The sequence below is a fragment of the Grus americana genome, chromosome 2, assembly GCF_028858705.1.
Source record: "Grus americana isolate bGruAme1 chromosome 2, bGruAme1.mat, whole genome shotgun sequence".
In the NCBI taxonomy this organism is placed as follows: Eukaryota; Metazoa; Chordata; class Aves; order Gruiformes; family Gruidae; genus Grus; species Grus americana.
Window position 1 is genome coordinate 77226696 of NC_072853.1, and position 24806 is coordinate 77251501.

At 37.3% G+C, this 24806-nt stretch overlaps 1 protein-coding gene across 1 annotated transcript in view; it reads right to left on the reverse strand.

Annotated features, from left to right (window-relative positions):
• Positions 1-9445: 9445 nt before the first annotated feature.
• ABCA13 (ATP binding cassette subfamily A member 13) overlaps positions 9446-24806 on the reverse strand; it is a 199117-nt gene continuing 183756 nt past the window's right edge. The window contains exons 53-55 of the mRNA XM_054817845.1: positions 13066-13171; positions 12240-12377; positions 9446-10698 (exon numbers count right to left, since the gene is read on the reverse strand). Of these exons, the coding sequence (XP_054673820.1) occupies positions 10609-10698; positions 12240-12377; positions 13066-13171 (334 nt within the window). The 3' untranslated portion in view covers positions 9446-10608. The remainder of the gene's footprint in view (positions 10699-12239; positions 12378-13065; positions 13172-24806) is intronic.

Genomic DNA, 24806 nt, shown 5'->3' on the forward strand with positions numbered 1-24806 from the left:
CAAAATCAATTCAACGTGAATCAAGAAAATGAGTCATCCTTATTTCCTCCCAGTCTTTAATGTTTCTGGCTGCTTATAGTTTGGTTTCAGATCAAAGCAAGATAAAAGTGAATTAAAGATTCTTCTAATCTGTTATTCATATCTGACTAGAAATATATTTCCTTTTACCTACTGCATAGTATTTCATATATTTTATTTTATTGTGTTCTGGTAAGAAAATGGAATACAATATGTTTGTGGGAAATGAAGTTTTATTTCAATTTAGTAAATACCTGCACTTACTATGTAAAAACACATACAATCTCTACACAGATAAGTAAATGAACTACAACAATCATGAATATATCTATTACCAAAATGAGTGTTTATGTTCCTTTGGTCAAATTTGTAGGGTAAAAAACCCATAGAATTTTCAAAGGCGCCTAAGGGAATAATTTTCAGAGTAATTTTCACTTGGTAGACTGAAAAAAAAAAAAAGTGGTGGCTTAACATTGTTTTAGAAGATCTTCTATTTTGTTTGAAAAAAATCACAACCAAAAATATTTTCTTCTTCTACTGCTGCTCCCAATCTTCTACTTTCCCACATGGGGAAAAAAAAAAACCAACCCAAAACAAAACCAAAACCAACAACAAAACCTACACAAAACAAAACACCACCTCCCACCCACCCAAAAAAGGAGAGAAAAGAGAAAGAAAAAAAAGGTAAGGATTGTTCCTTTCCCAAAACCAAATAATAGGGGAAAAACACTGTTATATCCTGAACAGTTGCAGTCCTGTCTTTGCAATGCTGCTAGCTAACATAACTGCTTTCTTCTGGAAGAAACTGCATGAAAGAACAGGTCCTTGGTTTCTTCATGCTCGCCAGTACACTGCCATTGTTTTCAGACATTTCTCTATCTATTTTACACCTAGTTTAGTGGCTCTTCTCAGCAGGTATCGTCCTTTTGAGATGGCTCTTGCCATCAGACCTTGCTGTCATAATATAATTAAGACTTGGACTGCTACACCCCCTCTAGGCTCCATTACAGCCAAAGGGCCACAGGCAAACATACTATTTGCTTTTAGCCACTGTATATTGCTGTGATCTAAATCAGTGTCATAACTATTTTATATGCTGCCTAGCAACAGATGCAGAAACTGCAGCAAGGGGGGTCATCTGCAGCGTTTTGTACATTTCTACCTTTCCCATTCAGTTCAGAAAGAAAGGACTCTCCCGAGGACACCAGACAAACTGGTAATTGTAGCCCCACTTATTCTGGCCTCAGAAGATTTGAACCTTGAAGAGAAGCAATCAGTTCTATAGCAGATTTCCCAACTCTGCTCAGACCCACTGAAAAAGCCCTAAAACCTGTCTATAACTTTTGAGACACTTGGGCTCTTGGTGGTGTCAATAGGGACCTTTCTGTGAGACATGCACATTTTTCACCGATTCCAAAGTCATAGAATTACAGCATCATAGAATGGTTTGGGTTGGAAGGGACCTCAAAGATCATCTAGTTCCAACCCCCCTGCCATGGGCAGGGACACCCTCCACTAGACCAGGTTGCTCAAAGCCTCATCCAATCTGGATGTCACATGAAGAAAAGCTAGTAGTCAAACTGACATTTTTCCCCAGCCCATGAAATCAACCAAAACTCTAATTTGTGGAGTGAGCAATGAAAATTAGTTGCCAAAAGCCCTCCATAATTTACTGCAATTATTGAAGAAGCATGTTAAAACCCTAGCACTTAGATCTGATCAGGCACATAGGCAATGTACACGAGAGTGACAGAGCAAAACCAACTCTGACTCTCACCCTTGAATCTTGAATGTTGGCTCAAATAGACTCAAAATTTGCTTTCTATGAATATTATCTAATGTTTGTAAACAGTTGCTGCCCTTGTGAACACAGCTACTAGGAAACATTCTCTAATGAATGGACCTCCACACACATTTTTTGGAAATAGTGTAGAAGCATCAGTGTTTTCTTTCAGGTCTTCCTGAGCAAGTTGTTTTTCACCTGACACCTACTGATGCACCCTCTGATGGAAGATGCTAACTAAGAGCAAGTGTGAGATCTGGTGCTGAGCAGAATAGATGAAAGACATTGCCAATGTCTTTGAGCTCTCAGAGTAGCAGATTTATTTAGAGAAAATGCTCTAATGATTTAGCAGAAGTGAAACAGAGTAATGATCCACTGAATAAGTTGCAGCTCTTCAGTATTCTCTACAAAGACAGTTTAGGGGAAGCTTTTCACATCCAAGATCTGGCAACCAGTATACCGAGCAAAAGGCAAAGCAGCTATCAAAGGAAACATTCCCCTCAGATGCTGAGGCTATTTCAGCTCTGGTATATTTAAAGACCCATGTAACACATAGTACCAAAAAAAACATGAAGCAAGCTGCAGCTTGACAGCACTGGGGTAAAAGCCAAAGACTGAAAACATTGATTGATAAAAGCCTATCAAAAGAAGAATAATCTTGAGCAAAGTCCTAGTAAATGGAACCTTGATGCAGACAAAATCTCATCCTTCCTGAAAAAACTTGTTGCAGTTTCTCTGCTACATCTATATATTTGCAGTCGCAGGTATTTATGAGGGGACAAGGCTTGCAGCAAGAACCTTTCCAATTCTTCCCATGGCCCGTGTCTTGAAGTGGTTAAAAAGGGCTCTTTCCACTTTTTAGGGACATGCACCCTTCAGGCACAAAATAATGTTACTATTTTCTGCTGTCACTGTCCCTGAGTTCGGACATTCAGACATGTAGCAGATGCTTGTGCTCCTGCTACTCTCACCTGAAGGTGTAGGGTATGGAATCAAAGAAAGGAGAAAGTATGCAGAGGATGGGAAGAATCCAAGCTGAATCAATTCACTGAACAAGTTCAAAGCCATGGTACTCTCATCCTTGCCCTCTCTAACCTTTCTTTTCTAACACCCTTGTTGAGAATCTGCCTAAGAGAACCCATTTTTTATTGTTTTCATGTAGCTAATTCAGTGAACTGTAATTGCAAATGAATAATTGGAGGCTTGTTAGTGTTTGGAGAAATTGAATGTCACTGGTCTTTTGCCCTTTATTCCATTCTATTACACCTTTTTGTATAATCAAACTGTAGCCTCTAGTCAGCTTTTAATAATAGCTGCATAGTTGGTTTTTTTCCCAAACACTGGATCACATTTCTTCATCCTCTTAAGGCCGAAAGTCACCTCCCTGCCTTCTTGTATTGGATCTGGCTGAGATGGAGTTCATTTTCCTCATAGCAGCCCTCACAGTGCTGTGCTTCGTATTGGTGGCTAGAAAGGTGTTGATAACACACCAGTGTTTTAGAATCATAGAATCACAGAATGGTTTGCGTTGGAAGGGACCTCAAAGATCACCTAGTTCCAAATCCCCTGCTACGGGCAGGGACACCCTCCACTAGACCAGGTTGCCCAAAGCCCCATCCAACCTGGCCTTGAACACTTCCAGGGAGGGGGCATCCACAGCTTCTCTGGGCAACCTGTTCCAGTGCCTCACCACCCTCACAGTGAAGAATTTCTTCCTAACATCTAATCTAAATCTACCCTCCTTCAGCTTAAGGACATTACCCCTTGTCTTATCACTCCATGCCCTTGTAAACAGTCCCTCTCCAGCTTTCTTGTAGGTGCCCTTTTGGTACTGGAAAGCTGCTGGAAGGTCTCCCTGGAACCTTCTCTTCTCCAGGCTGAATAAGCCCAACTCTCTCAGCCTGTCTTCATAGGAGAGGTGCTCCAGCCCTCTGACCAGCTCCGTGGCCCTCCAATCAGCTCCATGGCCCTCCTCCGGACTCGCTCTAACAGGTCCATGTCCTTCTTGTACTGGGGCCCCCAGAGCTGGATGCAGTACTCTAGGTGGGGTGGTCACACTTCTTTCAATGCAGCCCAGGATGTGATTGGCTTTTTGGACTGCCAGCGTACATTGCCAGCTCACATTGAGTTTCTCATCAACCAACACCCCCAAGTCCTTCTCCACATGGCTGCTCTCAATCTACTCATCGCCTAGCTTGTATCCATGTTTGGGATTGTCTTCACCCAAGTGCAGAACCTTACACTTGGCCTTATTGAACTTCATGAGGTTTGAACAGGCCCATCTCTCTAGCCTGTCAAGGTCCCTCTGGATGGCATCCCTTCCCTCTAAAGTAATAACCACATCACTTTGCTTGGTATCATTGAAATGTGCAGGTTGTATTTTAGGTTTTTTTCATCATGTCTGCTTGAAGGTTCTAATTGACTTCCAGTTTTGTAGAACAACAGGCAAGGTAAGCTGTTTTGCTAAAGTCTTGCCAGGACACATCAGGCAACTGGACTGCAGTCTTCGTTGTCTAATCATATCTACCACAATTTGCTTGAAATAAGAATATACTGTTGTATAAAATGTCTCAAATCACCTTCTCCATTTAATCCAGCTAACACTTGCTTCTTTGGCACAACAAAAGAGTTAGATCTATAAGGCATTGTTGGTATATGGTTGCATTGGATCTGAAACTAGCTTTGGAAGATTTTTTTATTGTTTAACTGTGATACTGGAAGCTCTGCTGTAAAGTAATAGCTTTATTTCCAATAAAGAGTTCATAACAGGGAACAGAGATCAAGTTTCTTTGGGCTAGTCTGTTGATTTTCTCTAAAAGCAAAGTACGGATGGATGAAAAGTCAAAACAACTGTTTTGTAACACTTCTCATCTAGATGCTACAAAGTCTTACAATAACGTATATTTCTAACAAAACTTTTTGGATAGTACTTACTTGTTATAAGTTGGTTTGTATTCCTTGTAATATAAAGTGACCATGGGGCTCAAGACTACTTACCCATAGAGCAGGACTCCTCTGCTCCTCCCATCCTTCAACAATCACAGAGTTCCTGTGATATTTTGATCACTATTTAACCTGGCACTGGGACAAGCCCAACTTCAAAGTCACTAATAATATCACATTATAAATCAAATTTAACTGTTGGAATTCTTAAGTTCTAGAAATTTAAAGATGAAAATAGTTATGTTTTTCTTACAATTAACATGAATAATAGAAATAGCTTGGATAATTTTCAGAACTGTAGAATCAAAAGTGTCCAAATGCCTTAAAGCTAAATCTATCCTTTTCACAACTAGAAATATAAAATTATGTACATATATATTCACATTTAGATTTAAGATAGAAGTCTATATTATGTATACACACAATAATTCATAATTTTGTAACACATTTTTGTGAATACTATTTTTTAAATTTACTTTAAAACATTTTATATATGGAAATATTTATATTCTTCTATGTTACCCAGTTGCTGAACATCTAGAAAATCTTCTTCTAATTGGACAGCTTGCAAAGACTTGAAAATATGATATAATTCTGTGCATTAACTTTTACTACCAGTTCATATAAAACATGCAGTTAGTAAAAAAGAGACTACTAAAATGGAAGCATAGTGTTGTCTCAATGACCAGCATGTAAACAGTCTAAACTCTGGGCCATCAATAAGCATTTTCAGTGAATAGTTGGCCACTTCCAATCACTTAGTTAACTTTGGAAGAGGAAAAAAAACCCCAACAAAACAACACTTCAAAATGTTGTGCGTGACCTTGATTCTTACCTTTCATATACTGAGAATACTCTCTTATCTACCTATTTTGGATTCACACATTGCTAACAGAATTATTCATAATAACAGACTTCTAAGAAAACAATTTCAGGTTCTTCTTATTAGACAATTATCATTAGCCACAAAGTACTAAATGACTACAACTCCTCAGCTAGATCATTACATGCATATTCCATTTGATTCAGAGTAAATGTCACACACTCCTTCACTCAAGTTCTCAGCTATAATTATTAAAGTCTTAAGAACCAATTCTGAATAAAATTAAAGAAAAAAAAAAAACCTTTTACATTTTGTAGAAGTTGAATCAAGTTCCAGAATATTTAAGTCTGAGGGGAGAGTTGACGTTTTGGGAGGGTCTGGTTATTGCATATAGTAAGGTATGTAGATCAGGAATTAAGAGTGGTGTAAAAATGCTATAGGGAATAAAATTTGCAATTTCTCTATTTCAGCACAAGTTAAAGGAAAAAGTGTTTCTGATATTTCTCTTGAATATATGCATTACATTTAATTATAAACTAGCATTATTTTCCTCAGTATAAGGGTGGAAGTACTCCTGTTTGATCTTACCTTACACCACAGCGTGTTAGAGGATCCTATTCTTTTCCTGCTGAGTACCTCATAGTCAGCTGAATCCAAAGGCATTTCTTTAAATTGTCCATGGCATGCACCAGCAGCCTAACAGGCACCAAAATTATGCATGTATGTTGTCCTATAGCTGGAATAAATTAGTTGCACGTGGCAATCATCTCACCTATTGACTTAATCATTTGCTTATGTAGCTTATGCTTCCTTTTTCTCCATTTGTACTTTGTGGGAAAGCAGATATGAACCTCAGTGATTTGATCTGCTGAAGATAAAGATGTGCATAAGCTTCTACAGCACAGATGTCTCTGATAATCACTTTTACAGAGCCATTGTGAAAGGAGCCAGAATTTGCCCCAAAAGGTATTTCCATGTAGCAACAGGCATGAGGGCACTGCTGGAACAATATTCAACATGATACAAAAATTTAATAAAGAAAAAAAATGCTTTGATTTCTTTCAGTGATCTGTATCATTATTCAGCATGGTGAATTAATCTGTTAAAACATTCAGCGGTACCTTGCCTGTTGATAGCAGCAGACTGTTGCTTTCTGTGCAAGAATAAGATAGCTGTGATTCCTGCTTTGTACCTGCTGCCCACCTTCATCGCACTTGCAGCATCAGTTTTATTTTTAATGTAAGTATCTAACACGCAACTCAGAAAGCGTTTTCTTTTTAGTTGTTGTACGTCTCGGGAAAGCTGTCTGACCTAGTCAGCTCTCAATCACTTAAAGCAAGATCTTTGCACTGCTAGCTTTGATCTCCCTATTCTTTAGAAAGAAAAATTGAAAGTGCTGACATAAAAAGATTAAATCACATTAAACTGAATCAAAGAAAGTGTCAGCTTTACTACTTACTAGGGCAAGACCAGGAAAGCAATATTCTTACCTAAATTGGGTTTAGACTGATCCAGGAGTTGAGCAGTTCCAGCAAGAGTCAGATTCAACTCCCTAATTTATGAGATTTCAGACCCCAGTGATTCAAATTTCACAAGGACAAACAAGCTCAAAAGGCACCCAATTTCTCTGCTGAAAATCACGTTACACATCGTTCACTACCCTGGGAGAAATTTATCCTATATGGTCATCACTGAACCAAACCAGAGAAATAAGTTCCTTCTTTTCAGGACAAAAATCTATACAGAAATTTAATATGTAGCTGGATTCAAAATGACAGTTCCTGAGTTTTGCCTTCTTGTCCACTACTAACACCACCTCTCCGCCTCCACTGAATTTGTGGTACTTTGATTTAAGGTTCAGACTTACGATTTATTTTTGCCCACCTCATTCTATAATTGTATGAAAATTAAATTAGGACCCGAAACAATCTGCTCTACGGTTGGCAGAAGCCCTTCTTTTGACTTCAGCAGTGGAATAGTCCTTAAAAGTATGAAAATCATCTCCCTGGTTTCAGTGTTGAGCATTTCGGACACTCAATTGATTTTCTTATTTTGAGCTTAATTCTAGTTGATCATTCAGGGTGAAGGGCACATTTTCATAGTCAGAGAAATTTCCACTTGAAATAACATGAAGGTTTCCTAACAAAAATCTCACAAGAGACATTATTGTTTAAAATCCTCAACTGTCTTTGATTCAAAATCCAGAGGTGTTGGAAGAGATATTTCTGCATGATTTATGAATTCAAGGATTTTTTAATCATTAACATATAAATGACCTTTTCTGTCCTGACTCCTACTTTCGGAATTTAAAAAATAAAAATAAAAATAAAAAAATCTTCAAAAGACTTTTCTTGAAACTTACAGACTTCAGGAATGCAGCAAGTCAAGGAGAGGGAAAATATCCTCACACAGAACCCAGTACACTGGAACTCAATTAGATTTTGACCTTCTTCAGCCATAAAGGATTGCTAGACAGACATTGTTTGCTACTTGCCTGAATCAAATTGGGTCTCCTGAGATGCATATGAAACAATTTTAAAAAAGAAAAACACTGTTAACTGAATTTACTGAGCCATCAATCTGAAGTAAGCCTTATTTACTGTATTCATCTATTAAACTAATATAATCTTTCACATTTTAATCAGAAAAAACCCGACACTTAATTAGTGTTACGCAGCCAAACCTTGAAAAAGCTCCCCTATCTAAGCATTCAGCTAGACCACCATTTTTCTGTCTCACCACAGTGAGTTTTGTACGCTTTTATGCTTCCATTGGTCTAAGCAAGCTGCAGGACTGTTTTATGAATTCAACTCCCTGGAACACTTCCTAAGCAGGAAGCGTTGTCACTGTTGTCACAATTTCATGCAAATGGGACCTTTTGGCTCGCCTGCCTTACACCCTGGGAACCAGCACCATCTCCTTTCCCAAATCCATTCTCTACTTTTCATTTTTGTTAAGGACTTGTGATGGTTGAAAGAGAGCTATTAGTTTATAAAAAACAAACAAAAAACAAAGCAAGCAAATCAATCATAATGCCAGCAATTTGCAGATCTAGACATACCAGCAGAAAAAAAAGCCCTTTGCACATGTTCTTGCCATACATTCCCTTCTATTTTTTTTCATCCGAGCAAGAGATCCAGAAATGTTCTCCTGTTGAGTGGTTTCAGATTATGACTCAAAGATGCTTGGCTGTGCCATGTACATTCAGTTTCTTCCACCCTAAGATCCTGAAATTAAGCAGGACACTTTTACAATAGCATACCCCCCGTTTCTGCCTAAATTTCCTGCATCTGCCTTCTTTTTCTTTCATCTCCACTACTTCTTTCACATTCTGCTTTGTAAGATTCACCTTTTTTTTTTGTTCTGATTGAGGACCTCAGAGACTTTGCACTCCCAGGCTCACGCAGAAATTAAAGATAACTGGTTTCATCTCAAATATGACCATTCCATTGTGCCATGGCATTTCTACCAGGATGGTGACTGTTGGGGTTTAATGGCTCTTCAGTGCTTTGGATCTTGAGGAGCAAGGCATAGTTCTGTTATTATGCAGCAGACTGTATATACCAAGCCATTCTAATGATAAAGCAGTTTCATAAGCTCACTCACTCTGATCCATATGTATATGGAGACCAAGTCTGTAAATCTTCAATTTTCTTATTTTTCTGGGATTTAATTTTACCTTTATAGAAATAGGTAACCTGAATTCTGACTTTAAAAAAGCATAGTGGGCCAAAAACACACCAAGAAATCAAGCCTTAAAAAACAGTCTTCTGAGTCAGCTTGCAAAGCTAAAACACAAATTTGGGGTTTTTTAATATTTCATCATCATACAGCAGGGAAATAGAGCAGCAGTGTTGCAAAACTGTCCATTTAAAATAAAATTCTTCCTTCTCAAAGTATGCTTCCCCTTCACCTGCCCACCCCAGAATTTTATTGCAGCAATTCACTTCTAAGTCATCAGTTCTACAATTTCAACTATCAGCCAACATAGTCCAACAGAAGTGGCATCAGCTACTTTTCACAGGAGCCTCAAATACTCAAATACTTGTTTTGGAAAAGGCAGCAGTTTACTCCAAAAATTTTTTGTAATTTTTTTCTCCCACCGCAATACACAAGGAGGTTTTAGTCACTAAATGTTCACTTCTTTTACACATGTATATGCCCAAGGCTGTGGCATGGCCTTGTCTGAAGTATCTAGCATCATAATATACATTTATTGAAAAGTTTATTGATCAGTGTCTGAATGCTTATCTTATTTTCTTTTAACAAGCCTATTAAACAGCATTTTGACATTATTTTCAGGAAAAAAAAAAAAAACAAAAAGATGAGAAAAAGGAAATAGGTCATTAAAAAGGTACTTGAGAATTCCTCCAGCAGCAACCTGCAGGCGTAAGGAAAAACTCATTGTCAAGTATGATTTATGAAGCCTTGTTAAATTTACTTAAGATAACTGGGAGGCAGACTAGTACACTAATAACCTCTTTAACATAAAACCTTATGGAATATAGTGCATCCTTTATACAATAGAAAGGCTAATTTAGCTTGTCACGACACAGAACTGAATTAATACAGAAGTCAAAAGGCTCTCAATTTGTGCTATTAAATACAAATATGGGGTGATAGCCTAGCTATTGCTACAATTCAATGGTTTTTTCTTGCCTTGTGATGCAAAAATTATATATTAAGTGTGCACGCAAGAGATTATTGTCATCAAATGAATGTAGAGCCACCACAAAAAAAAAAAATCTACTATAGACTATGACATTTCAGATTTCCTTTTTTTCTTGCATAAAGCTACATTAATTAGGCCATTTATATTATAAAATTTCAGTTAATTAAAAAGCATTACTTTTTGGCAGGTTTTGGTCTGCATGTAAGCAGGTGTTGGTTTTTTTTCTGAGAACTGGTAGCATTCCTTCTACTATTTGTTTCTCATACACAAATTGTTAACAGCTGAAAAGTTATTGCATGTAAAATGCACGTATATGTACACAAACATACACAGACATATATTCTGCTGAAGCTGTATCCTATTCTGAGCCTAGACTGGCAGATGGTCATGATGAACAACAGGAGATTCTGGTGAAGAATGCGAGACACCTTGATGTTGTGTAGCAAAATTAATGAATACCTGTAAGACATGAAAACAAGTAGGACTTTCAGAATAAAAGTACTTGAATTGAAACTTTGGAGACATAGCTGATTATATTTTTCAATTAATTTCCTAAGCTTTTGTGACACAAAAAATTATTAGTTTATGTTGTGGGAACAATATACCTTAGAGTTATATTTTGTAAACTCTAGAAATAAACCCTCTTCACCTCTCCAGTTAAAACAGTGGTTGATGAATTATAAAAATAATGGTAAAATGAGTTACTAACTTATGTATGAAAATTATATTTTACTGCTGCACAAATTAGTGGGAAACAATTGTTTTAATTTGCTTTGAAATGACACACCTAAGGAACTTGAGCCTGATGTTTCTACCAGTAACCATCACAGATGAGGGTCCAGATATTTCAAGGTGAAAGTATACTTCTGAACATTGCAGAGTGATGATTCAACAACTAATGTGCCTCCTTGATTACTTTTTTTTTAAAACAGATCTTACTACAGAGAGGCTTGTTGGCTTTTTAATCACACAACTATTTGACAGCAAGGAATGTAGAGGGAAAGATGGCTATTCTTGATTCAAATGATCATATTCATATACAAACAAACTTAGGATGCATTAATAAGGTTGTATGTTATTCAGGAGAACTGTTTTCCTGTTTAAAACTGACTCTCAGTTAGTCAGGGAGAGGAAACAATGGTCGGTGACAGAGGTGATGAATCACCATGAATAATGGAGAGGAAGTAAGCTTGAGTAAACAATGCCTGAACAACCAACAGGCTGAAATTACCTTATATTCAGCCATTTGGTGAACAGATCGTTTACAAGCAGTTAACAGATCAGTACAAATCAGAATACTTCATTAATGATTTGCACATGGGAAAAATGAGTAAGTTCATACCATCTATCATACAAAATTAATATTTTGACTAGATGCAACTCCCTCAGTTTGTAGGATACCTAACAAGAAGTTGCATATGAAGATGCTGTACCACATCACGACCACCCAGAAATCCCATCCTTGCCATCAGTCTGTTCTTCCTTTGGCCCAAATAGAATTTCACAGCCTTTAGTAGTGGGATATCTTCTGTCTGCTTGTGCATTTCTACTGTTCTCTAATGTGCAGTATGATACTCACTGCAAAAGAAAACTCTCAAAGAAAAATGTCCTGGAAGTCTAAGGTCTCTGTAATTTACAGAGACCGGTTCAGCCTTTTCAAGGACATTGGTAAGATCCCCGCTTTTGGACTGTGGAGGTGGCAGTTCACAGTCCCACCTTCTCATCCCGCACAGATCTAGATGCACCTAAGCACTGATTATGCTTGTGCACAGTACAAATATGTGGCTTACTGCAATGCTTTCACTGTGCTCACCTCCAACGTAAAAGCAGTAGGGTTCATGAAATTATTCTGCAGACCTGAGATGGCCTGGAAATGCTGGTTTATCACATACATTTGGGTAATCCAGCAAATTATATAGTATTGTACTACATCAATAATTACAGTACACAGCACGTTTAGACAAAAAAAGGGGGGGGGAGGGGAAGAAGAAAAAGAATACCTGCTCTAATGTGGTTTGGCTAATGGAGTAGTGTTTGATTTGGAGAAAAGCTTTGTGATTCTCTAGGACTCTGAAGAGCTCTGCTAAGCATCCCTGACTTCGTGGTATGTGGTACTCGAGCAGGTTAAGATGCTGTCCCTTAAAACAAGCAAAAATGATAAAAACAGATAAAAGTGAATGTACGTTATGATGAAGTTACACTTGGTTATAACCAGTCTAGCTTCAATAGACTCTCATTGCAGATTACCATGGAAAATATGAGCTATTAAATAAGAATATATTTTGTCTACATTGGTAGCACAAAGAAATGTTCATACTTGGAGCACATATTTTGTGTGTGTTCTGAGACGACATTTTGTTAATCTCATAAATGATACATAATTTCAGGACAATTTTATGCCATAGGATTTTAATCCAACATACTAGTGCTGTTACAACGCTGTCTGGGAAAAGGCTGACCGAACACTGAGACTTATCATCTCTGGACCTTATCAGAAAGCAATCAAAGCAAACTGTCTCAGTGACTACACTGCGCTTCAGGTGAACACAAAGGCGAGTTCAGCTTCATCAACAATAAAAGCAAAAGGAAATTAGCGCTCAGAGAAAGGGCCTGTTTATTTACATTGCCTAAATGACTGTTGGGAGTTGATTTAATCAATATCACAGGTCAGATTTTTAAGAATTGCTTAACAGGAAAATAAAAGGGATACTCATACATACTTTTTCTGAAAAGATCACTATATCCAGACATGTATATATAGTTCTTACCAGCCCATACTTAATCCTGCCATAGAACAAATACTATGATGAGGAGTTTTAGCTGTACCTTAAACTGTGTTCCAGGAAAATGCAGTTGTAGACAGTCCAAAATCATTCTTCGATAGCTTATTTCTTTACTAAGCCAAACCTTGACAGAATAGCCATCTCCAAACCTGAGAAGGATACACAGAAACATAAATCCGTATAGTGTCTATACTATCAAGACAGGAAGAACATTTGCTTCAATTGGTTTTCCTATGATTATGTCAAATAACATCATGTATGCCTACTGTATTATCACTGTGATTTTACTATTGAACAATAGAATTTCAATGAGAAAGTTGTTAAACTAATGATAAACAGAAACAAAAAAACATGTGTTATGCCTATGTTTTAATCACTACAGGATGTTTCACTATCCAATATACCTGAAATTATGTTAACTAAACTATGCTTTAATTGCTATATGGCTCTGAACGGTTAGCAAAAAGCTAAATGAAGATTACCAATCACAAATATAGAAGAAAAAGAAAAATCCTCTAACTTTTCTAATGAGAAAAATGGGCATGTGGCACTATTTTTCTAATCTTTTAACAAGCTACACATTCATACGCATATTTCAGCAATGTGAGTACAACTGTTTTACAGATACACAAAGGCAAGTATAGGGGTATTTAGGGAGATGGCAAAGTTAATGAATTTTCTTTAGCTCTATGTCCACGCAATCTGTCTCAGAATAATTTAGGAAATTAACTTCTCTTTCTCAACATACATGTGATAAAAGTTAAGTACAGGCAATCTAACCAACACATTATTTTTTATTAGATTTACTCATTGCTAGTATTTAGTTGGGGAAGTTGCAATAAACCCATAAACACTGAAATGACAACCATATTCTTATGCACGTTGCTTAAGCAATGAAATTTATGCGGCACCAGCTCCCAGAGCAAGGTGCAAGGGCACATCTCAGCAGAGAGATGGGGCGACATGGGGCTGCTGCTGTGTCCCTCCCCTCCCAGCCATCCTTAGCAGCTATGCGTTCTCCCTTTCGGTTCACCTTCTTGGTTAATTGCTAGGGAAAAAAGAGCACCAGGAGACAAGTCCGAAGAGCTGTCTTCTGCTGCTGCTGTTCCTGGTTGCCAGTGAGCAATGGAAAGGCAGAGCTGGTAGAGGGCCAGGGAGCTCGGACTGCACTGCCCGTGTTCCCCAGGCACCTGCCACTCCCTCCCTCTTCCCACTGACCACCACTCCCACATCCTTCACTCCAGCATTACTTTCTTTTCTTCACTCTCCACCTCCACAATTACTCATCGCCAAATCCTTTGCTCCAGTTCTTCCAGCTCTTTGGTTTCTAGTGACTATCCTCTGTATTCCTCCCTCACGCCAATGTCCTCATCTCCATGTCTTTTCTGTGTACAACTTGTGATTCAGGGTAGCAGCTGGGTTAATTGGATCTGACAGGCGTGAAGCACATTTTCATGTGAGCAAAGCACAAGTATATATATCACAGCACACTCTATGATGCTGCCCTTTTCCAGTATAGAAAAAAATGTCTACAGAATATCAAAATGTAATAAAAAATAGAAAGAACCATTCTGAGACATATGTCGAGCTTAACCACTGTCTGAGTGACTCCCAGCAAAATAGTTCACATAAAGCACCATGTGTTCTTCATCTATAGTATGTGTATAGAAATGTGAGGGCTTCAACTTTTATTTTATGTTGGATCAGAACCTCTGTTGGTGTAAAGCAATGAAGTCTTCACTGATTTCAGAGCAGGGCAAGTTTCCACAATGAAAAATTCTAGACTGCTGATTCTATTCTATTAAGAATTTCACATGAGTCCAAAATAAAATTTCCAAGGATCTTCTCAGACAAGAATCCTATTTCCTTGTATAGAATAAAACCATAGTTGCTGTACTTCAGGAATGACAGTGGCAGCTTCTGCATAAAAAGTTGAACTGTATGAAAAGCCCCATTAGAAATAAATTATTGTAGGGTCTTTTTGTTTATTTTTTATTGCAGTCAAATGCAACAACTCAACTGCTTGAAAGGAGTAAGAGGAAACATTCCTGATGCAATGTCCTATTTGTTCGTTCCTAAAGGAAATTATAAGAATTAAATCCTATTGGGTCCAAGCTGCAGGGTAGCAAATGTTCACTGGGGAATGTGACCTGACAGATGAACAGTGCTGTTACACCAAAGAGATCCAGAATAAGGTGGAACCCAATGCAGTGGCTGACTGATTCGCTTTGCAATGTTTTGCTAACACGTAATAGTTCTCTAATTAAATGTTTTAAATGCATAGCATCATCCCTGAAAAAAATACATGTGACAATAAAAAAAAGATGTTACAAAGATGGATATAGTTAACAAGGGTGTTCAATTTAGTTGACAACCAACATGAGGCAACATTATACAAGAGATCATTGATTCTGGTCAATTTTCTGGCATCTCTACACAGCCACCATTGAATTACAGTTTGAAAAATGCTGGTTTATGGAGACGTTCAACAGTAGTATAAAATGACATTGTTGTATGCAATGAAGTTTCCAAAGAAAATGAATCAAAATTCTGACTAGCAAAGACAGAGAAGTAGGTGTAACTTTGGTTTAATTCTAAATTGTGAATGGCATAAACACCAGCATGGTACAAATAATAAGATCTAAAAGATTTTTTTTTTTCTTTTGGCTAGTGAAATTATGATGCTTCAATACCTTGATTTTATAATTCATTTTCGTACAAGATCTCCCCATACAGAGTAAGCTGATAAGCAATAAACATTTCCCCTTGCTTTAATCAGCAAGCTGCTTTCAGTAGCAAACTGAGGCAATGGAAACTGAGTTGACCATTTTTTTCCACCCTGTTTTCCTCCCTGATTCAGACAATATAATTAATTCAGAAACCCAAAATGGAATTACAGAGAAAAGCACAATCTGGTTTGATTAGCACTGTTAGAATCAAACCTTTAGCATCTGATAGTTCAAGATCCAAGGAGGGAAACATTATCATTAAAATGGCATAAGTTGAGCCAGCACACCTGTTCAGCAGCCATCTGCTACAAAAGAATCACCATCTCTTCAAAGCTATTCAATAAAGGTATTTTCCACTGCTAATTTCTACCACATTATTTTAACAACACCTGCATTTTTATTTGTGTACACACACAGAGAAAAACACACATTCTGACAAAAAATATTTTTCCTCTCTATCCTTCCTCTTCTCCCTCAATCAAACTAGTTGTTCACACTTGACTTTCACCTGATCAGTGTTCTGGGAGTATTATCTATTGAGTGCTTTACCTACTAAAATGCCACCAAGAGACTGAAAAAATATAAATTCCCAGACTGATTGTAAACTAATTAACTTGAGTATTAACAACTGCATCAACTGCAGAAGCATGATCTTAGCAAGGACTACAAAATACATCGAATTACTCCACATCTTTAATTACATAGGTCCTCAAGGTAGCTGAGCACCTCAAATAACAAGGGAACAAAAGGAACATAAAATGGCAACAAGGAATGGAACAATTTCCATATCAGGAATTACTAAATAGGCTAAAACTTTTCAGCATAGAAGAAAGATGACTAGGTAGTAGAAAGGTGTTTTTACAGAGTCCAGAATCATGACTGGCCTAAAGAATGTAACTAAGGAATGATTCTTCACTCTCCTGTGCTCCTCATGCAAAAAGAGGGTGGATCAAATTAAATTATAGGGCAGGCAATGCAAAAATCAGTAAGAGGAAGTAATTTTCCCTACAGCACATAGGCAAACTGTACAATTCATTGACACAGGAAGTGCTGGATGCCAGAACTTGACATGAGTTGAGTAATACACTAGGGAAATTCATGGAGGAAAAAAATAAAACCCACTAAGACCACCTCTGGCTTAGGATGCCTCTAGGCAACAAATTGCTGAAGGATGGTTGAGTAACGTGGAAAAGTAACTTCACATGCTTATCTTGTTCCTGTACTTTTCTCTCCTGGCCTCTGTCAGAGAGAGACGATACTGTGCTGGATGGGTCTTTGGATTCATCGTTGTTTCAATAAAAATATCACAAAGAGGAGGTCAGCCTGGACTAATCACCCAAATGGTTCCTCAGTTCTTAGAAAGGTTTTGCAGCCCACAATACAGTTCCACAGCCACACTGCCAACAGTACAAGGATAGATAATATAAAACTACTTCAGATATGTGTCAACACAAGCAGCAGTCACACACTGGAATAAAGTGTAGCCAGATCTACATGATGAGGAAGTCCCCTGGCTGCCTTCCTGGTGCTCCTTCTAGCCATGCGATGGGAATGGAAGTGGATTTAGTTGCCCAAAGGCTGAAAATTCTCATAAATACCAAGTAGAGGAGTTGCCACTTGGGGCAGATCAAGTAATACTAAGTTCTCAATGTTCCCTTCTACCCAGTTGTCAGAGGTCCTGGTTCAGAGATTTGAAGAGGAACAAGAAGATAAGTTGCTGAAAGACAATGCCGTGTGGCAACACAGCTGACCCTACAGTTGGCTGGTCACAAAGGGTCCCTAGAGGTACTAATCGAGCGTTTTTCAAAGCTTGACCCATGAAATCCTGTTTTCTGTGAAGGGTGAAAAAGAAAGCCCAAACTTCTATTTGCTTTAAAAAACCCCAAACAAACAAATAAACAAACAAAACCAAAACAACCCTGTATTTTCTTTTAAAATCCTTAGGAGTTTGCTTGTCCGCAGATGAACAAAACCAAACCTAGAAACCACTGTTTTAACTTACAGCAGGGTCAAGAATGACCAGTTCATTGAATCACACTCTTCCCAAAGCCCATTTACCATCTCTTCTCTCCCCCAATCAAAATTGCTGAATGTAACCTCAGGAAATCAAGAACATGGCCCTATTTTCTAAACTCTGATAAATAAGAAAAGCAGCTAATCATCCATATGCTTTTTTTCCATTAAGCAAAGATTACATTTCCTGGAGAATGTTGTGCTGTATATATACATCAAAAAATTACAGCTCCCAGAAAGTTTACTAGTGGAAATATAATGCGCATACTTTATGTATGCGCTAGTCTGATTGATCAAAAGATTACTTCAAAATGACATTATTGGATAACAAAATAAAATATAATAAAGAGAACATTGGCACTTAATGTCTGCAAGGAACTGCATCTTTTAGAATTTATGCCATAAATCAAAGAGGAGGAATAATTTGTTGCTGTGCTGTTTGCCCCGCTGCTTTGGTTTACATTCATTTGGAGACAGATATGGTTCTACTTTCCCTAAGTGAATAGGCTTACTTATTCCAGTATAACTGCTGAAGCACAGGATACAGATTCAGGTCATTCTTCTTAGAGCCCTAGACACAAGTACAATTTACAAAGAGAACAAAACTTGAACAACATTGAAAACAAAACACTTTGAAAAAAAGAAATTGAAATAAAATTATTAAAACAAATTCATCACAGTTTAAGATAATTTTAAATCACACAATAAATGTAATTATTCCATCTATTAAATGGCAGGTAAAGACAATATCTGTGAAGGAAAAACATTATTAAATTTTAAATAGTTGCTTTGTTTTTTTAAAAAAATGCTAAAATCAAATGCAACTATACTATTGCTTGCGAAGTGTAAATTCCTTCTGCAATTATTCAGAACATCCTCACTGTTGCTGAACAGATAAGTTTGATTAGATGCAAACACACATAACAAATAAATTATAAAATCTGTCTTCCAGACTATTAATAGATTATATTGTTTTCATCAGGTTTTAATTGATTATGATTTTTCCACGGTAACAATAGAAACATGAAAACAGTTATTAAAACAATGAGCAACACTTGTTCAAGTGTATTGTACCTGCACTATTTGTTCACACACACTCCAGGCTTTTATATCGAGCCATCTAAAGTTAATTTCTGTATTCAATATCATTGACACAATGGTGACAGCCTTAGGTTTAGAGCAATGCTGCAGGGTACAACTTTGCCTTGCTCTCTGAATGCAGGCATTTAAGCACTTAGGCGTGATTTCCAAAAACATAGTAAAACCCTCAGAAAATCTTGTTAATTGTTTATACATGTGCACACACAAAATCTGTCTGTGTACGAGCTTGTATGTGTGCACATACAGGCAACTATGAGAGATCTGTTACTGTTGTATTATTTATATATTACATTCACAGAGAAACAGGAAAAGCAGCGCTGTAATTCTGCACAAGGCTGATGGCGCAGCCTACAAAACTGTTTCCTCAAAGTACCTTCTGGGCCTCAGCAGTGAAAAAAGCAGCAGGAAGTAACATTATCATTGTATTGCTATCACTGTTTTCTGGTCTATTTTTTTGAAGTGAGGGTTTTGGTTTGGTGGTGTTTTGTTTTGTTTTGTTTTTTTAAAAAAACATCAAGATATTACACAATAAAATGTCTATTAAAAGGAACTTATCAACACTTCAAGGTCAAACTCTGAAGTTATAAAATGCTAGAATGGAGGCCAGCTGTGAAATTCAATTTTAAACCACTGGTATATTTGCATTATTTAATGAGCTTTAGGTACATCATCACAGGGCATCTCTTCAAGAAATCCCTCTCATGAATGCCTTATAAGATATACTGGAGGTACCCGCTCAGGCAAATGGCTTTATTTACTGCAACATGTAGAAAATGTGGCAAACGAGAGGGCAGATTGCTGAGAAAAGGAAAGAAAGTGCTCCACAGTTCTAGTACGGCCCTGGGGAATCAAATCCTACCCTTCCACTCCAGCACACCTCTGTGATCTGCGGTTATTCACTTAGACCACACTTTTCACTACTGCTTTCCCGTCTTTTTAGGGGCCCACCTTGGGACCTCGGGCTCCAGTCTGCAGAAAGAATTCGTAGTACTTTCAGAAACAACCACAGCTACAGCTGAAGTTAACAGGCATTGTACTTTGAATGCGATGTTAAACAAACAGAAAATATTTAGCCATAACCTGCTCAGATTGACTGACTACCCAAACCCTTTTAATTTTAGCATCATGCTTCAGTTAGTCCTTTATAAAATGGGAATAATTATTTCAAATCCAGTTTCCCAGAAGTATTGTGGAAAACATAGATGTTGATGTTTATGAAGCTCTGCTCCAGTGAATGCTGATAATAGTGTATTTAGAGATAGGTTTGAAAAATGTCTAGTAAAAACAGTACGCTGATCACATACCAGGGAAAGAGGAGAATATGAAATCTTAATTAGCTGCTGCTCATTGACTGAACAGGTACACAGCTATATTGCAGCTTCCTGTGGAAAATACACTATAAGATGATTAAAAAAATGCATTGTAATGCACACACACAGTAGGACTGAATTAATGTTGCACAAAGTTTTATGAGAGTGCAAAGATATTGCTTATTTCTGAACTCTCAATCTGTGTGGTTTAAAAGTTGTAAGAACTCTGTTCTTCAAGCTTTCCTCTGGGAAGATAAACTAATAGCTCTGTTACATGAATACACATCTATTGCCTTAATACAATTTTCATGTACAAAAGGAATTTGCTTTCTAGTCAACAGGAATGAAAATTATATTCACTTCTATATTTTATGGCATGCAAGAAACTTACTGCTAGTATATCTGTTAGTACGATAACACTTTTTCAACTGAAGGCTGAAATATTGATGAGATTTTTAAACTTAATCTTCTCTTTTCCATTTAAGAAATCTACATATGTGAGTTTGAGAAAAGTAATAAAATATTCTCAATCAGCCTTTAAAAAAAAAAAAGGTAAAGTGTAAATAGCTTGCCAACACATTTTCCATTCTAACTCTGCTACAACAAATGGATTAATTGTTGGGTAATTTAATCAGATGGCTTGCTGATAAAATTTGAGCAAAGACTTGATGTGTGTCCAGCACTTGAAAAATTGGTATGGGTTTTTCAGCTATGAGAAGTCTGTCCAGATGGCCCTAGAATGAAGGACAGTATTCAAAATGTTGTTCCCAGAGGACTGGCCAGCTGTATCTAACATGGAAATGCTTCTGTGAATTTTTAAAAAAACATAAAGTATAATGGAGAATACTGGAGAGAGCATTTAAATTAAATCCATTCACAATTTAGAGTAATTGACTCAGTTGGCAGGAGCCTCTGAAATCAGGTTTTAACAGGCACAACCATCTCATACAAACTACGTCTAGAACTAAGATGCTAACTTTTTTGAAATTGCCCATCGGATCGATCTTTCCAGCTAACTCCTTTCTTGGCATTATTCAGAAATTTGCCACCTGCAGCAAAAGGCCTGTCTAAAGGCGGCCAATGTTTGTTATTCTACTGAGAAACATTTGAGGTACTTTAAATCTGTTTAAACATAGATAAATATAGTCACAGCTCAACAGTTGGGAGCAGAAACCCAAACACCTACATTTGTAGCGAGAAGACGTTTTTGGATGAGCATTTTGTAACAGGATTGCACAAGAGCTGGAAAAATGATTCAAGTCGCTCACATTAGAAGCAGCGTCACTTTTTATATCCCTATGAAGCCTTTATGTTTCACATTAGCATCTTCCTGGAGCTCACCCATACCCTTCAGAGCAGAATTTTGTACTGCCATCTGACAAAGCTGTATTCAGTCCAAGACTGTGGTCTTTCACATCTGCCAAGGGCTGAAAGTGTAGTGAGAGACAAAGCTGCATCCTTGAAATTTCCCACCACAGCAAAGCAGCAAATTTAACAGGGCCCCAAGGAAGACCCATTAAGCCTTCATCACGCATCCATCAAAAAGGTGATCGTTATCTAGACTTTACAGGCTGGAATGATACTAAAGGAAAAGCAAATAAAACAATTCTGAGGATTTCCATCAAGACAGAATCACCAGGAAGGGAAGAAAAAAATGTCATTTTGGTGAACATAGCTACATCTAAAAGAGGAAAAAACATTATTGAGACATCCTAATGTAATCACATGTAATATCAAAATGTGATCCTACTGTTATTTCTTACAATACAGGACTCATTCTATCATAAATAAAAGCTGTGTTAATTTTCTCTTTCATTTAAGTATTTGTAGGGAGTTTATATTTCTTTCCTTCTTCCAATCTTCAAAGCTAGATCAGGTCACTTGTACTTGATTTTAAAATATTTGTTCAATTTGATTTGTAGAAACAAATTGAAGACAGACTAAAGGGTATCAAAAGCTGCCTGTAAATTAGAGCAAATTTAAAAAAATCTGTAAAATCTAACAGAAAAAAAATGATAATTTATAACTATGGTCCCCATTAATTTATTACAGAACCATTCTTGCCTGTTAATATAAATATGTATATTACTAGCATCATTCATTCTCACATATAGCACACAAAAGTACCATCAAAGAAAAATTTATGGTACAAGTAATTTAGATTAAATCAGATGCAGCAAAATCAGTTTTGCTTATGCTTTCCTTCACTTACACTGCTTCCTGGAACAGTTTTGTTAAACAAAATGTAAGGCAATGGGTTTTTTACTGTGAGACTGTGCCAGGGACAAATGCAACAGACAGTGCTAATTGCAGGAAAACACTGAAAAATGGAACTGACTGGTGACTGTACCAGTGGCCCTGGCTGTTAAGGAAAGTGTTCTTCTGCCGATAGGTGTTTCCTAAGAGTAGATTTAGAAATCCTTACCGTCTGTCACTTTAGAAGGAATAAAGTTTTGCTCTGTATGGCAGTGAGAATGACAGGGCTGTTAACTCAGAGGGAGGGAAGGAAAATGGGAAGGAAGGAGTAACTTAATATTCTTTCAAGTCCTGGAAGTTTTTCAGGTTGTTCACAGGTGGAGTGGAAACTGAAAAAATGAAAAGATTAAAATAATTTAAAACTTAATTATTTCAATGGTTTTCTTTGGATTAATAAGGAAAAGAATCCTGCTCCTCTTCTCCTTTCCCATGTTAAGTAGATGCAGAAGTCCTACATAAAGGTACATGGTAGCGTATCAGGAAATTGTCTTCAAGTAAGTTTGGAACATGAATTACACATGTAATTTTCTTAATTTCCTAACAATTACTTTATTTATGAGGTGTGTGATAGCTTGGGGTTTATGATGGAGCAGAAAACCACAGTCAAGAGTTCTGTCTGGGGGGAAGTTTGGAAGCTAGAGTAAGCAACAAAATAATAGGAGTACAGGGACAGTCTGGCTTCTCCCCAGCACTTATCAAATGTTTTCCAAAGAAAACATGGAGATGTCTTTACTGTATGCTTAATCAAAACAACAACAACAACAACAACAAAGCAAAAAAAAAAAATCCACCTAACTTTAACAGCCATGTGTATATGAGGTTTTAAGACTCTGTTCTCGACAGTGGCTTTGCTCCAGGAAGCCAAGAAAATGAATTAGGCAGACAGAGCAAATTCAGACAACTGCATGATTTTAACTAAATCCTTTGATAAAGCTAGTGACTATTTTTTCCTAATAAAAGGTTCTAAAGTTTTAGAAAAATTCAATACGTTCCTGAACAATGTGTGGAAAATTTGAAGACTAAATCAATCAATAAGCTAGGAGTTAAAGGGATTTTAGTCCTGCCTTAAATGAAAAATGTTACTACAGCTTCAGCTACCCAGTTTCTATAGAAAGCCTCAGTAATACTGGTATCCAGTGCACTTATTATCCCACATGAATGCCACTGACATACATCAAAGAACTGTCATGGCAATACAAGGAACACAAACCTGCTGATAGTATGAAATATTCTTAACACAGAGAAGGTGTGCTTTTTTTAACGTTACAATTATTTCAAACAAATAATTGCTACAAATATGACTGCCAAACATTCTTATCATGACCTTGCTTTGGAGAATTTAAGAGTCTTTCATACAGCCTTGATTCTAGAATGGCTGATCTGTGAATGTCTTGATATCCTCAAAATTAATCTGAAGATACTTCCAGCATGCCATATAGTTTATTCTTCTGCATTGATTTGCTTACTGTGATCTGAAAGAGGTATATCTAGAGAGACAGTGCAGCAAATTGAGAAATAACTGTCCTATTTATATGAATATGGTGCATACTTATGAGTATGTTTATGACATCTTGCTTCCTAAGATGGTGGATGAAAAGATGCTGCTAAAGGAGCATCAGGAGTGGTAAAACAATGACAAAGCCACTGAGAAGATACAGGTGAAGCTAGCCTTTGTGGAATGCCTGATTTTGCCCTCTCAAGGTCAAGCTGAGAAGACAGACACGCACTCACTCCAGAGGATCTGAAACATAAAAAGGGGAGACCCACATGTATCCCAGCTAAATTTATGCACTCAACTGAAATGACTAAGTTATACCATTTTTCCTCTTTAGGGGACACACAGATCTTCAAACTGCAAAAGGAATAAAGGGTGCCTGCACTCCTGCTAAAATACTCCAGCTAGTGGGACAACAGGCCACTCTATGCTATGAAATTTGGGAATAAGAGACGGGATGAGCTAGATAGAAAAGTAGCAGAAACTGCTGAAGGCGGATTGACTTCTCATGCCTCTGGAAACTGAGGCAAGTGCTCTCTGAAAGGTATGCAAACATGAAAAGAAGGCTATGATCACACAGAACAATCAGAACAATCAGATATAGATGCAGACCTCAATTTTTTTCACCATCCAGTTTGTAAAGTCTCTAGCTGAAAGTTTGTCTTGATTAAAAAAAACCTTGGAAGTAGATGTGAGTCAGGCCCATCATGCTAATGTAGCTGTGAAACAAGGCCTACAGTTCTACCCAAAGCGGAGGACAGGAAGCCAAAAGTGGCCTCAAGGGACAAGACGTTATCTGAGACACACAAAACTTCTGCTCTATAACCACAGCAGACAGCAATTCCAAAACATTTCTGTAGAGCATGTTTACATTGTCAAA